Here is a 15,975-nt window from a genome sequence, read left to right on the forward strand (position 1 = left end):
ACAAATTCATGAGGATTTTTGCTAGATAAACATGATCCAAAGAAATGATCAGTATTTGTTTGTTTTATTTTATTATTAAACGTAAACGGATACCAGATTTCAGCGCCATATGTTAATATCGGATTTACAAGTGAATCAAATAAATGTATCATTGTGTCTATTTGCACGTTTTGATTGCTGAAAATTCTGCGGAGGGAATGTGCTGCTTTATTACCTTGTTTACTTAAATGATCTTGAGCTGTATCAAAATTTCCATTCTTGTTGAATATGACCCCTAAATATTTATATTGATCTGTTACTTTGATTACATCAGTTCCACATTTAAATATTGTGTGCATTTTTGGATTTATATGACAAAATACTATAATTTTTGTTTTTTCTATGTTAATTTTTAAACCCCACTGTAGGCAATAGTTATTTAGATAATCTAACTTATTTTGTAATTCTATTTTTGATTTTGAAAGAAGTACTAGATCATCTGCATACAGCAGACACGTTATTTTTGTATTCTGGTTAATGTATGGCGAATCAACGTCAGGCATTCCATCTGTTATATCATTAATGAAAATATTAAAAAGAGTTGGGCTTAATGTATTTCCTTGATGTACTCCTTTTTTAACCAATACATCTGGTGAATATCCACCTTGCATTTGTGTGCATATCTTTGTATTAATATACATGTTTTTGATTATATTGTAGCATTTACCTCTTATGCCGGTTTTGTATATCTTAAGTAAAAGTGCATCATGCCAAACGTTATCAAAAGCTTTTTGAAAATCTACGAAACATCCATATAATCTACCATTTTTAGTATTGATAATATCGTCTACAATTTTCTTCAGAATAAATATTTGATCCATCGTTCGGTATCCTTTTCGAAACCCAGCTTGTTCTTTTATCAAAATATTCTTTTTTTCTAAAAAGTTGTTGATTCTTGAATTTATGATTTTACAAAACAATTTTCCCAAATTACTACTAAGAGTGATTCCTCTATAGTTACTCGGATTCATTGGATCTCCTTTTTTATGCAATGGTACACTTATTCCAGTCTTCCATTCTGTGGGATAGTTACCACTTGTAAGAATAATGTTGAATAGATTAACTAATATTTTAGTCATATGATCTAAACTTGCTTTTATTATTTCATTGGTTATTCTATCTTTTCCGGATGACTTCTTATTTTTCAACGTTTTACATTCTTTTTTTAATTCTTTCTCTGTTATGGGGTCATCTAAAATAGATGTATAACAATGTGTATGCATCTTCTTTAATTCCTCATTTACTATGTATTTTCTTTCATCAGAAACTTTAGTTTCTGTTCCTATCAATTTCTCTAAATGATCAATCCATTTCATTGGATTGATTGCACATTTTTTAGTTGTATTGACTTCACCCATCGTCTTTAAATCTTTTAGAGTTTTCCACATAGCACTTGGATCGTTATTAAATTCGTCATTCAATTTCTTTACTAAATTATCTTTAAAAATCCTTTTCTTTTTCTTTAAAACTGCTTTGTATTTTTTTCTTTTTGAGTAGTATTTCTGACATAAATTTACATCATAAGGGTATCTATTTAGAGCATTTAATAATGATTTTAATTCTCTCCTTTGTAAAAAACAGTCACTATCGAACCATTTTTTATGTTTTCTATTCTTTTTCGTAAAATTGCGGTTCTTGATTTTCTTGTTCAAGCATTGTTTTGCAGCCGTGTTTAGCATTGCTGTTATTTTGTCTGTTAAATTGTTAACACACTCGTCTGAGTAATATTTCTCTTCACATGTATGCATTGTTTCAATTTCGTAGTTTATGTTCTGAAGTAAATGTTTCATGTCTCGTGTGTCTAACTCCTGTTTGAATTTAACTTGTGAATTGCTGTCCCACTGATATATTATATCTTCTGCTTTTCCTTGGTTATTAATTGAACATTTATTATGTTTACAATTGATGTTAGGTTGAACATTGGCATTTTTGTTTTTGAACGGAATTCGAATTCTTAGTTCTAAAGGACAATGATCTGAATATACAGTTAAATCTTTTACTTTCATATGTATTACATCCTTGATTAGTTCCTGAGAACAAAGAAAATAGTCTACTACACTACAACCCTGGGGTGTATAACATGTGTATCGTGTGTGTGTGTGTGTGTGTGTGTGTGTGTGAGTGGGTGGATGTGTGTGCGTGTAGGGGTTACACTCTATATATTCTTGCCAGAAAATGCTTTGACAAAATCTGACTGTTTGGTTTGGTGTGTGTGTATTGTGTCTTTGCAAATGCAGTGTGCTTGTTGCAGCATGATCGGCCATGTGGAACGAGACATGGAGGAGATGTTCACCTTTGTCAAAGACTTCACCTACACCATGACCATGACCCCTGCCCCTCCCGCTGGAAGTGTTGTAGTGGTAGGCATTGTCGCACTTGCCACTTTTTTTAAACAGACAACGCATTGTTTGCTTTTTTAGCAAAAAATTGACAATTAAATTACATATTCTTACTAGTACTCCAACTCACATCATTGACCTTAGTCAAACTGCTAAGACGCTGAAATGGTGAGTTGGATAAGTATTTTAATCAAATGAAAATGTATTATTAACTTTTTTGATTATAACAGATTGAGACAACTATGAGGTCACAAGGTCAAAATGAGGTCACAAGGTCAAAATGAGGCCGCAAGGTCAAAATGAGGTCACAAGGTCAAAATGAGGTCACAAGGTCAAACAGCTCTCAGAATGCAGACTCTTTGATTTCACCGCACATCGGGGAGAAAATGTATTTCTCTCTGTTAACTTCCTTTGACTTGCGGCCAATACACAGGAAGCGTCTATTGTGTGAATTTTTCTTAGTTTTGACCTTGAAAGTGGGGATACAGTAGAACCTCCCTTTTACTTTGAGACCTCTGAAAATCTGAGAAAATTGGGTCTTAAAATGGAGGAAGTCTTAAAATGGGGGTAGTTTTACAATGGGGGTAGTTTTACAATGGGGGTAGTTTTACAATGGGGTAGTTTTACAATGGGGGTAGTTTTACAATGGGGGTAGTTTTACAATGGGGTAGTTTTACAATGGGGGTAGTTTTACAATGAGGGTAGTTTTACAATGGGGGTAGTTTTACAATGGGGGTAGTTTTACAGAGGTTATTCTTCTTCTTCTTCTGCGTTCGTGGGCTCAAACTCCCACGTACACTCGTGTGTTTTTTTTGCACGAGTGGAATTTTACGTGTATGACCGTTTTTTACCCCGCCATTTAGGCAGCCATACGCCGTTTTCGGAGGAAGCATGCTGGGTATTTTTGTGTTTCTATAACCCACCGAACTCTGACATGGATTACAGGATCTTTTTCGTGCGCACTTGGTCTTGTGCTTGCGTGTACACACGGGGGTGTTTGGACACCGAGGAGAGTCTGCACAGAAAGTTGACTCTGAGAAATAAATCTCTCGCCGAACGTGGGGACGAACTCACGCTGACAGCGGCCAACTGGATACAAATCCAGCACGCTACCGACTGAGCTACATCCCCGCCCACAGAGGTTATGAACAGAAAATCTGAGAAAACCAGGCCTTAAAAAGGAGGGAGCCTTGAATCGGGGGGTCTTAAAAGGGGGGTCTTAAAAGGGGGGTCTTAAAAGGGGGGTCTTAAAAGGGGGGTTCTACTGTAACAACTATTACATTTACAACAATGCGCCTTGTGGTTCGGAAATTTTTGCTTTTTCGACAGGAAATGAGCGTGTACAACCTGTCGGTGTTCCTATTCCCTGCTGAGTGTCCCGAGAAACCCGTCAACGACATCCCCCTCCACCTCGTCTTCCTGTGTTTCCATGCCGATGACGTCTTGCGCATCATCTCCGCCGTTCTGATGGAGCAGCGGATCGTCTTCGTGTCCAGCAACTATGCTCTGCTCACCACGGTCATGGAGGTATTACATTTACTTTACTTTACTTTACTATCCCAATGCTGGAAAATTTGGGTCGCTTCCTCCCAGTGGAAAGCTAGCAGCAACAAGAGTCGCGCTCCCCAGGTGTGTGCGTGTTCAGGTGTCATCAGCCACCTGCTCTTATGGGAGAATGACCGAGGTCTTTTACGTGCCACAGGGGTGGGACATGGATACCGTCTGTGAGTCTGCACATAAAGTTGACCCGTGTCTCTCCCAGTGGGGATTGGAACCCGTGACTCTAGGATCGCAAGTCAAGAGCTGTACCCACTGAGCTACTCGGCCCCCTTGACCCTAGGATCGCAAGTCAAGAGCTGTACCCACTGAGCTACTCGGCCCCCGAGTGTGCTAAGACGGGTGCAATGGCCTAGTGGATGAGACACAGACCTCTCAAGCAGAAAGTCGTGGGTTCGAATCCTAGCCGTGCAACTGTTTTCTTTTTTCTTTCCATTTCTCTATTGCAGACCTGGCAACCCTTGTGAAACATCAAGTGTAGCAATTAATTTTTGTGTGGATATTTCAGCATAGCAAATGGTGTTTTAATGTAGCATTGTCTATACAACAAAATTGGATCTTCTTCTGTCTTCTTCTGCGTTCGTGGGCTGAAACTCCCACGTACACTCGTGTTTTTTGCACGAGTGGAATTTTACGTGTATGACCGTTTTTTACCCCGCCATTTAGGCAGCCATACGCCGTTTTCGGAGGAATAACAAAATTGGATAATAATAACCACTGCATGTTGCCGGTGTTTTTCTCCCAGTGTTTCCTGTATTTCATCCTGCCGTTTCGCTGGCGGTACACGTACGTGCCGATCCTGTCGGCGTCATCGCTGGAACTCATGGAGGCCCCCGGGACGTTCATGATGGGCTGTCACACTCGACACCTGGACGTTGTCGAACAGGTAAGGGTCAAGGTCACACACACACACACACACACACACACACACACACACACACACACACACACACACACACACACACACACAAACATAAACACACGCACGCATGCGCCCAAGCTGTGAGCAATTGGAAGAGCTAGCACACTATATTTTGTTATGTTAGAACGTATTAACCTCAAACCAGGAAATATTACTAACACATTGCACTAGGTTGTAATCAAGTCTTGTTTCAGATTGACGGCTTGGTGGTGGTGAACATTGATGATGGCACCATCACTGTCATCTCCGAGTCGTCCACCATTCAGCGACGAAGCAGCGTCATCAACTTCCTGGACAGGGAGACAATCCCTGACATTCCTCAGGAATCGGCCACGCTCTTCAAGAAAATCTGCAAAAGAGTTCGCTTCCAGCTTGAGCTGTTTGACGTGCAGAGGTGAGGGCTGAGAGAACGTGAGATTGGTACAGTGAAACCCACTTTAAAGACCTACAAAATGTTGAGAAAATCAGGCCTTCCAAAAGAGGGAGTCTTGAAATTTACAGAGGTTATGAATGGAACAACTGGAAAAACAGTTTATTAAAAGGACTGGGGATGCCGAGTGGTAACGCACTTGCGCTCGGAAGCGAAAGGTTGCGAGTTCGACCCTGGGTCAGGGCGTTAGCAATTTTCTCCCCCCTTTCCTAACCTAGGTGGTGGGTTCAAGTGCTAGTCTTTCGGATGAGACGAAAAACCGAGGTCCCTTCGTGTACACTACATTGGGGTGTGCACGTTAAAGATCCCACGATTGACAAAAGGGTCTTTCCTGGCAAAATTGTATAGACATAGATAAAAATGTCCACAAAAATACCGGTGTGACTTGGAATAATAGGCCGTGAAAAGTAGGATATGCGCCGAAATGGCTGCGATCTGCTGGCCGATGTGAATGCGTGAAGTATTGTGTAAAAAAATTCCATCTCACACGGCATAAATAAATCCCTGCGCCTTGAATATGTGCGCGATATAAATTGCATAAAATAAAAAAAATAAATAAAAAAAATAAAAAATTCCTGCGCTTAGAACTGTACTGATTGATTGAAAAGGGAGAGAGTTAAGTCCTAAATTGGGGGGGGGGGGGTGTGGGGGGGTGTTAAAAGGGGGGGGGGGGGTTCACTGTTCTGGTATTGGTATCATATCCGTTTGACTTGGAATAAAGGTCGTGAAAGGTGAATGCTCGCCTAATAGGCTACTGAGCTTTACTGGCCGATGTGAATGTGTTATATATTGTGTGTAAAAAATGTCTGTTTGTCTGTCTGTCTGTAAAAAATTCCATTTCAAACGGCAGAAATTAATATGTAAGCGCCTAGGGCTATATCTAGATTAGGCGCATAAAAAAATGATCACAATAATAATAATAATAATATCGTCCTGTGAGGTTGCCCTTGATGTGTATTCGGGCTGCTTTCTCACTGGGGGAAATGAGCTGCCGCACAGTACATGTAACTATAGGACTAGACTCTTTTAAACAAAATCTTTTTCCTGCATGCATGTTTTTGTTTTTCCAAGCTCTGAGACTTTCACTTTTGGGATTTTTATGGTGCACATGCATGCACACAGGGGTGTTCAGAAGTTGATTCTGGGTCTTCTTCTTCTGCGTTCGTGGGCTGAAACTCCCACGTACACTCGTGTTTTTTGCACGAGTGGAATTTTACGTGTATGATCGTTTTTACCCCGCCATTTAGGCAGCCATACACCGTTTTCAGAGGAAGCATGCTGGGTATTTTCGTGTTTCTATAACCCACCGAACTCTGACATGGATTACAGGATCTTTTTCGTGCGCACTTGGTCTTGTGCTTGCGTGTACACACGGGGGTGTTCGAACACCGAGGAGAGTCTGCACACAACTCAACTCAACTCAACTCAACTCAAATTTATTAATCCATATGGAAATTATCAACTCAACTCAACTCAACTCAAATTTTATTGGCTTCAATTTTCATAGAAGAATTTGTCTTGCGCTTGGGAGAAAGTAAGAGTATAACATATAACAAGTCGCGTAAAGCGAAAATACAATATTTAGTCAAGTAGCTGTCGAACTCACAGAATGAAACTGAACGCAATGCCATTTTTCAGCAAGACCGTATACTCGTAGCATCGTCAGTCCACCGCTCATGGCAAAGGCAGTGAAGTTGACAAGAAGAGCGGGGTAGTAGTTGCGCTAAGAAGGATAGCACGCTTTTCTGTACCTCTCTTTGTTTTAACTTTCTGAGCGTGTTTTTAATCCAAACATATCATATCTATATGTTTTTGGAATCAGGAACCGACAAGAAATAAGATGAAAGTGGTTTTAAATTGATTTGGACAATTTAATTTTGATAATAATTTTTATATATTTAATTTTCAGAGCTTGTTTTTAATCCGAATATAACATATTTATATGTTTTTGGAATCAGCAAATGATGGAGAATAAAATGAACGTAAATTTGGATCGTTTTATAAATTTTTATTTTTTTTTTACAATTTTCCGATTTTTAATGACCAAAGTCATTAATTAATTTTTAAGCCACCAAGCTGAAATGCAATACCGAAGTCCGGGCTTCGTCGAAGATTACTTGACCAAAATTTCAACCAATTTGGTTGAAAAATGAGGGCGTGACAGTGCCGCCTCAACTTTCACGAAAAGCCGGATATGACGTCATCAAAGACATTTATCAAAAAAATGAAAAAAACGTTCGGGGATTTCATACCCAGGAACTCTCATGTCAAATTTCATAAAGATCGGTCCAGTAGTTTAGTCTGAATCGCTCTACACACACACACACACACACACACACGCACAGACAGACAGACACACATACACCACGACCCTCGTCTCGATTCCCCCTCGATGTTAAAATATTTAGTCAAAACTTGACTAAATATAAAAACAGCATTCATATCACATTTCATGTATCACACACAGTAATCACTAGTATAAGCCTTTTTATTATGTTGTAACAATACTCATTTCCAATCAAAAGAATAAGAATGCATACTAAACACAGTCTCACTAACGCAAACAGTCATCCGTCAAGTCAAGTCTGCCAACTCACAACTCACTCACACAACAACAGCAACAGCAATACAATTTAACAAAAACCATAATTCCAATAACAAAAAGACGTCCAAGAGTCCACCTCCACATCCACGCGCACACAAGGTTTACAAAGCACCACATGTCGACTAGAACACCGCACATTTGGGCTACGGTAATACAGTTACTAAAAATACATACATTACAGATAACCCAGCAACAGAGTACAGTAATAATTATGACAGAGAAACATGATAGAGGCCTCTAACATGTGATTGGTTGAAAGCATGGATAGCTCTGGGAACAAAAGAATTGCGGAAACGTGACGTTCTAGCAACCATAGCCCTCAGTCTACCACTCCTGTCAATGCGTCGAGAGTCAAATTCAGGTTTCAGTGGGTGTGTCTCGTCAGCCAAAATTGAGGTCAGTCGGTCAGTCAGTCGTCTCTGGCAAACTGATTCAATGGTCTCTTGTTTCCTGCCTACAACAGATCCAGCCTTCTTGACTAGCTTTTCTAGCCTGTCACTATCCTGTTTACTAAGGTTACCCCCCCAGCACACACATGCATATGTCAACACGCTACCAACAGTGGACAGATAGAACATTTGCAGGATGTCATTACGAACAGAGAACGATCTAAGCTTCCTTAGACAGTACATTCGCGTGTGCGCTTTCTTCAAGATTTGGTCAGTGTTGGCATGCCAAGACAGCTTGTTGTCGATCACTACACCTAGGTAGCGATAGCTTTCAACCTGTTCGACTTCAACACCAGCTATCACGATAGGCTTGTGTGCTACCTTTTTTCTTCTAGTGTCAAAAATCATTTCTTTAGTTTTTCCTGTGTTCAAGTCCAGGTAATTCTCGTCGCACCAGTCCACAAAGCTGCTAACTTCTTGTCTGTAGTGTGTGTCATTGTCGTTGACTCTGAGAAATAAATCTCTCGCCGAACGTGGGGACAAACTCACGCTGACAGTGGCCAACTGGATACAAATCCAGCGCGCTACCGACTGAGCTACATCCCCGCCCGTTCAGAAGTTGATTCTGGGTTATATAGGCGTCAATAATATATACATGAATACAAACAGGCACACCCTATGTTTAGATTGCAAGCACTTCTACATGCACTTTACATATACACATCAAATTGTATCCATCATTTTACGTGTACTTTCAGGCCTTTCTATTACGACATAGAGCAGGAGAGGACGTTCCGCATGAAGAAGTGTCTACAGTTCAACACGGAGATCAGTTTTGCTTTCCTCGAGCTCATGGTCAACTTGTTTAGGTAAGGGGGCAGAAAACGTATTATTGTGTGTGTGTGTGTGTGTGTGTGTGTGTGTGTGTGTGTGTGTGTGTGTGCGTGTGGTGTGTGCTTTGCTTTCCTAGAGCTTATGGTCAACTTGTTTAGGTAAGGGGGCAGAAAACCTATTGGTAATAATTTTGTTCCTACCGCAGCTATAAAACATAAGTAATTTCAACAATTTTGTAATTGATGTCGTTGAATTTATTTATCAGGCATGAAAATTCTCCGTATTTTCCGTATTTTTGAAAAAAATAAACCGTATTTTGTTTTATTTTCAGTATTTTTCCTTTTTTTTTTTAAATTTTTTTTAAAAATTTTTTTTTTTCCCTAGTCATAGTTATAGTAAAATAGTTTTGGGGCCATGTTTGAATCCAATTTTAAGGCTCAGATAGCCCCAGATTGCACCAAATTGCACCCTTGAACAAAAAATTTTCCGGGGGGGCATGCCCCCGGACCCCCCTAGAAGTCTTGGCGCTTCGCGCCTGCGAAACTTGGCGCTACGCGCCTGCGAAACTTGGCACTACGCGCCTTCGAATTTTGTTTTCAGTATTTTTTTTTTTTTTCAGTTTTCATGCCTGTTTATAAAGTTAAAAAACAAAGGAATACTGTACTCACCAATACAGTTATTTATTTATGTTTTATAGCTGCGTATGTTGGGTGTGCTTGGCTAGAGTGAATGGAGTGATAACCGCGTGTCAAAACAAATTCCCAAACTTGGGCAATAAATTGTCTGTATTCTGTATTCTGTACCCATAGCAGTTTATATAGGGCTATTAATTGAGCTCAAAAATGTCAACCCTGCTTGACTGAATTGACCTTCAAAGGTGATTCTTGTGCTTCATGCGATCTTCTTCTTCTTCTTCAGCGTTCCAGAATTTTCTGGTAACGTGTGAGCTCTTTTGCCCATTTGGGTTCCCCAAACTATACTCTGAGAGCATAGTCAGCTTCACTCCGCTTTCATTGAGTTGGCATGCTGGGTATTTTCGTGTTTCCATAACCCACCCGAACTCTCACATGGATTACAGGATCTTTTCCGTGCGCACTTGGTCTTGTGCTTGCGTGTACACACGAAGGGGGATAAGTCACTAGCAGGTTAGGAGGCCGACGTCTTACCACCACGCCACTGCGCCCGTCTCTTCAGGCGATCGTTTTCATTCACATGTAATATTTTAATTGTTACTTGCAGAGGTGTAATGACAGTTCTTCGTGTGGAGTTACGGCAGTTCAACAAACAGACTTTCATGGACAGCGTTAATGCTCCAGACAGACCGTTCTATGAGAAGGTAACTTAGAGAAGATTTTAATCAGCTAACACATTTGCTTGGTTGTATTGCATGTTTTTGTGCCTTTTTTGGCCTTTTTTGGCCTTTTTAAAAAAAAAATCTGAAAAATAAAGGGAAGTAAGCGCTTTAAATTACATATGACTTGTGCAACAGAGTAAGTGAGAGTTATGTGCAAACAGACTCCTGGCACCTGAGGGAATAACAAGCATTGAAATGAACAAGCGACTTTTATGCATAAAGAGTTTTTGTTATAGCAAGCTGAGACTAGCTAAGACATTAATACAGCAATAGACCCTATCGGTTTTCCAAGTTCTCGCAAGCTCTCGCAAACTTCAAAGCATAGCAATGACATGTTGTATGGTTATCTCGCGACAGCTGCGAAGCCAAAAGCTCGTAGTTCTTGCTACTTTCAAAGCATAACAGATATCTCTCGACAGCTGCCAATGCCAAAAAGCTCGTAGTTCTTGCTACTTTCAAAGCATAACAGATATCTTGCGAGAGCTGCTCAGATGCCGAAAAGGTTTATTGGCCGGTTTATCATTTGAGAATGTTTGTGAGAACGTTACAACAGTGAATATTCATAACATGAGGTGGGTGGATTGGCTGCGTGTAAGTTGTGAGTGTGAGTGTACTCTGAGGGACAGACGGGAGTAGTTCAGGTTGTGAGTGTACAGTACCCGGCAAAAGAAACGCAACTCATTCGCGCCCACTATCTGGTTCATATTTTACCATTTGAAAATTACGAACAATCACTTGCAACAGTGGGCGCAAATAATAATAATAATAATAATAATAATAAATGAGCATTTATATAGCGCAACATCATAACTTTAGAATTATGCTCTTTGCGCTTGACACATTTAAAATTAAAACACAGTTATACAAGCATTTACATTTACATTCATAGTCAACAACGCTTAATTAAAAGCATACACCATCAAAGATACATTACAAAAGATTCTTCCACTAACTAAATAATAAAAACATGAATAAAATAGGTAGTGAAAAATCACTAAAACAACAAATAACACTAAAATTAAAACACAGTTATACAAGCATTTACATCTACATTCATAGTCAACAACGCTTAATTAAAAGCATACACCTTCAAACATACATTACAAAAGATTCTTCCACTAACTAAGTAATAAAAACATGAATAAAATAGGTGGTGAAAAATCACTAAAACAACAAATAACACTACATGTAGCCTACTGATGGACTGAGAAAACAAAATCAGGGGTTGTATTTCCTGAAGAGGTGCGTTTTAAGTGCTCGTTTGAATGCTTGGGGTGACTGAGAGTGGCGGATGTGGAAGGGGAGAGAATTCCATTGTGTGGGTGCGCAGAAAGTAAAAGTGCGTTGTCCGTATGTTTTGGTTTTGGTGTGTGGAATGGTAAGGATGCGACAGTCAGAAGAGGCACGGAGTTGTCTTGCTGGAGAATAGACAGTGAGGAGTTCAGAGAAGTAAGCAGGAGACGAACCAGAAAAGAAGTTAAAGCAGAGGGTAGACAGTTTGTAGTCAATGCGGGCTTGAATAGGTAACCAGTGCAGTGTGTGAAGAAGTGGTGTTGCGTGATCTCGTTTTCGTGCTTTGAGAATGAGGCGTGCTGCCGAGTTTTGGACTTTTTGTAGTTTATGCAGGAGGTACAGAGGACAGCCAGAGAGAAGAGAGTTGCAGTAGTCAAGTTTAGAAAGAACAAAGGCACAGACAAGAGTGTTAGTTGTTTGAGAGGAGAGTGTGTGGCGAATGGTGCTGATCTTACGAAGCTCAAAATAAGCTGCTCTACAGACTAAAGATATATGTTTGTTAAGGGTCATGTCAGATGAAAGGGTGAATCCAAGGTTTCTAGCTGATGGTGAGAAAAGAATGTCGGTGTTGCCTATTTGAACAGAAACAGGTTGGGGAGAGGAAAATGTAGTGTTCTTCTTTTTGCACAGTAAGACTTCAGTCTTATCATCATTCAGCTTAAGTTTGTTATCAACCATCCAAGATTTAACATCAGTGATGCATGTCTGAATGGTCTGGATGGCGGAATGTGTCTCTGCTGGGGGACTGGGTTTATACAGCTGGGTGTCATGAGTTGCGTTTCTTTTGCTGGGTACTGTACTCTGAGGGACAGACCGGAGTAGTTCAGGTTGTTGTTTTTAACGATATAGCTGTGCAAAACTTATGCAAGTTTCTTTCCTTTCTGTGTTCACTCGGCATCTTCAACATCCTCCTCCCTTATGACCAGAAAATGGTTATGGGTCTCCCTTACCTTCATTCGCTTGTGTCTTCCCTGCAAGCGGCTGAACATTTTGTCAAGATAAGTTTTGTCTAATTGTTGTTTATCTAGACGGGCGCAGTGGCGGGGCGGTAAGACGTCGGCCTCCTAATCGGGAGGTCGTGAGTTCGAATCCCGGTCGCTGCCGCCTGGTGGGTTAAGAATGGAGATTTTTCCGATCTCCCAGGTCAACTTATGTGCAGACCTGCTAGTGACTTAACCCCCTTCGTGTGTACACGCAAGCACAAGACCAAGTGCGCACGGAAAAGATCCTGTAATCCATGTCAGAGTTCGGTGGGTTATAGAAACACGAAAATACCCAGCATGCTTCCTCCGAAAGCGGCGTATGGCTGCCTTAATGGCGGAGTAAAAACGGTCATACACGTAAAATTCCACTCGTGCAAAAACACGAGTGTACATGGGAGTTTTAGCACATGAACGCAGAAGAAGAAGAAGAAGTTGTTTATCTGTGAACTTAAAAGACCACTGGGTCGATGTAATATCTGTGAATGTAACAGGTCTGAGAGTGGCAAGTATTTAACTGGCCATGGCGAGTAGAAACATGCTCCCATGGGGTCGCCTTCACGCGGCGGGAATGTTTCCACAGAGCTACCCCACCCCTTTACTTCTCTTCTTTTGTCTTATTTCTGCCTTACCAGTCCTTTCACCTATATTTCCCTCCAAGAAAACTCTCCCTACTATTCCTTGCAGTTTTCCAATTCTTTTCTTGTTGTCTTATTTCTATCTGACTGGATCCATCACCTTTATTTCACTTACCAAAAGTCTTCTTTTCCACATCCTTATTTCTCTGCACCCCGCATGTCGTAAGAGGCGACTAACGGATTATGTTTCTCCTTTTACCCTTGTTTAGTGGTTCTTGTATAGAATATAGTCAATGTTTGTAAAGATTTTAGTCAAGCAGTATGTAAGAAATGTTTAGTCCTTTGTACTGGAAACTTGCATTCTCCCAGTAAGGTCATATATTGTACTACGTTGCAAGCCCCTGGAGCAATTTTTTGATTAGTGCTTTTGTGAACAAGAAACACTTAACAAGTGGCTCTATCCCATCTCCCCCCTTTCCCCTATCCCATCTCCCCCCTTTCCCTCGTCGCGATATAACCTTCGTGGTTGAAAACGACGTTAAACACCAAATAAAGAAAGAAAGAAAGAAAGAGTAGAAACATGTAACTGGCGAGTAGATATGTTCATCTACTTGCCAAATGTGAGTAAACTAATGTAAAGCTGCTCACAAAATTGTTTATTTGGCTAGTAAATTTTGCTTTCTGGATAGTACATTTTCAGAATCACTAGCCAAAGGCGAGTACACCTTTTGTTGGACTTTCAGTTTTGTTTTGTTAAATTTTTTCTTATTATTTTTTGTCTGTGGGCTTAAAAGACCGCTGGGTTGATATATCTGTGAACGTAACGTAACGTTTTGTCAAAAATGAAACTTTCCAACAACATACCTTTCTTACCTTTACCTTGTTGTTATTGGACTGTATTGACAGGTGGTTGCGACCAGGGCTGCGTAACGTTTTGTTTTGTCAATAATGAAACTTTCCAACAACATACCTTTCTTACCTTTACCTTGTTGTTATTGGACTGTATTGACAGGTGGTTGCGACCAGGGCTGCGTAACGTTTTGTTTTGTCAATAATGAAACTTTCCAACAACATACCTTTCTTACCTTTACCTTGTTGTTATTGGACTGTATTGACAGGTGGTTGCGACCAGGGCTGCGTAACGTTTTGTTTTGTCAATAATGAAACTTTCCAACAACATACCTTTCTTATCTTTACCTTGTTGTTACTGAACTGTATTGACAGGTGCTTGCGACGGACATGTTCAAGACATTCATAGAGGAGCGGCTGAACAAGCGTGTGGACTACTGGTCCGAGTACGAAATGAAGACGCGCCCCTGGGCAAAGAAAGCCGGCGGCTTGGTGGACACTGCTGCTGTCAACAGCAGGAGCAAAATTAGGTAAGATATTTCCCCCAACCCCTTTGTGGAACTAATGTACTGTAAATCCTCCTTTTTATGACCTCCAAAATCTGAGAAAATCAGGTCTGAAAAAGTGATTTATTATCCAAGCGGAGCGCGGGCGGAGCCCGCGCGTAGCAAGGTAGTTTTTTTTTTCATCTCCCAGCACTGAAAATTTTTTTGCCAAGTGGTGTCTGTCTGTGAACATTGTTCTAGAATTCATCTTTTAGCACAATATTAGCGACACTGTTTGGACAATTCTATTAAAATTAGGCGTACAAACTGATTTTGTTTCGGGGAATCCTCTCAGAGGATCAGAATTTTCATATAATATCATCGGAAGCTGTTACAACGGGAAAATGTGAAACTTTTGTCACTTTTTAACATGGAATTTCATCTTTGAGCGTTTCAAGCGGACTTTAATAAAATAGTTATTTGCGAATTAAGCAGCGGAAGACACTCACCGGTTCAACATGTGTATGGTCATTAAACCTCAAAACATTTCAGTAAGTGGTTTAGACAAACACCTCGGAAATGTGAGGGTGACTGGTTTGTAGCTGAAGAGTTTTTTTCTAAAGTGTGTTCTAAATACAAATGGTAATGATGTAATGAGTTGTTCTAATCTTGTTCTTGGAACTCTTGCTGTTCCAAGCTTGTTCTTAGCAAGTCTTGGTGACGAGAACAAAGACTATCAATGAAATCTTTAGAAATAACCTCTGACAACGACGACGATGACGACGACGACGACGATAACAACAACAACAACAAATGACATCGACGACGACGACGACAACAACAACAACAACAACAACAACAACAACAACAACAACAACAACAACAACAACAACAACAACAACAACAACACGAGAACAACAACAATCACGACAACGAACATGACAACAACAACACCAACAACTACGACGACAACTACAACGACTGGGTTATGATGACATCACCAATGATTTATCAAATGTTCAGTGTCAAGGCTGTTAAAAAATCGTTAAATCCTATTTCTTGACTGATTCTTATGAAATTTTAAAGGTAGGTTTGTTGTCCCCAACTTATTTTCACTCCATACTTTTCCAGAAGAAAAACATAATTTTGGCAGTTAAAAACCGTTAAATTTCAATTCTTCACCTATATTTATGAAATTTTGTGGGTAGGTTCGTTGTCCCCAACTGATTTTCACTCTATACTTTTCCAGAAGAAAGACATAATTTTGGCAGTTAAAAAACGTTAAATTTCAATTCTTCACCTATCTTTATGAAATTTAGTG

At 40.1% G+C, this 15,975-nt stretch overlaps 1 protein-coding gene across 1 annotated transcript in view; it reads left to right on the plus strand.

Annotated features, from left to right (window-relative positions):
• Window positions 1-15,975, plus strand: part of LOC138980435 (DENN domain-containing protein 3-like) — a 56,012-nt gene that overhangs the window by 13,099 nt on the left and 26,938 nt on the right. The window contains exons 7-13 of the mRNA XM_070353314.1: window positions 2,291-2,399; window positions 3,708-3,905; window positions 4,681-4,821; window positions 5,052-5,251; window positions 9,040-9,150; window positions 10,355-10,451; window positions 14,545-14,699. Of these exons, the coding sequence (XP_070209415.1) occupies window positions 2,291-2,399; window positions 3,708-3,905; window positions 4,681-4,821; window positions 5,052-5,251; window positions 9,040-9,150; window positions 10,355-10,451; window positions 14,545-14,699 (1,011 nt within the window). The remainder of the gene's footprint in view (window positions 1-2,290; window positions 2,400-3,707; window positions 3,906-4,680; window positions 4,822-5,051; window positions 5,252-9,039; window positions 9,151-10,354; window positions 10,452-14,544; window positions 14,700-15,975) is intronic.

This window comes from Littorina saxatilis, linkage group LG11 (assembly GCF_037325665.1).
Source record: "Littorina saxatilis isolate snail1 linkage group LG11, US_GU_Lsax_2.0, whole genome shotgun sequence".
Taxonomy (NCBI): Eukaryota; Metazoa; Mollusca; class Gastropoda; order Littorinimorpha; family Littorinidae; genus Littorina; species Littorina saxatilis.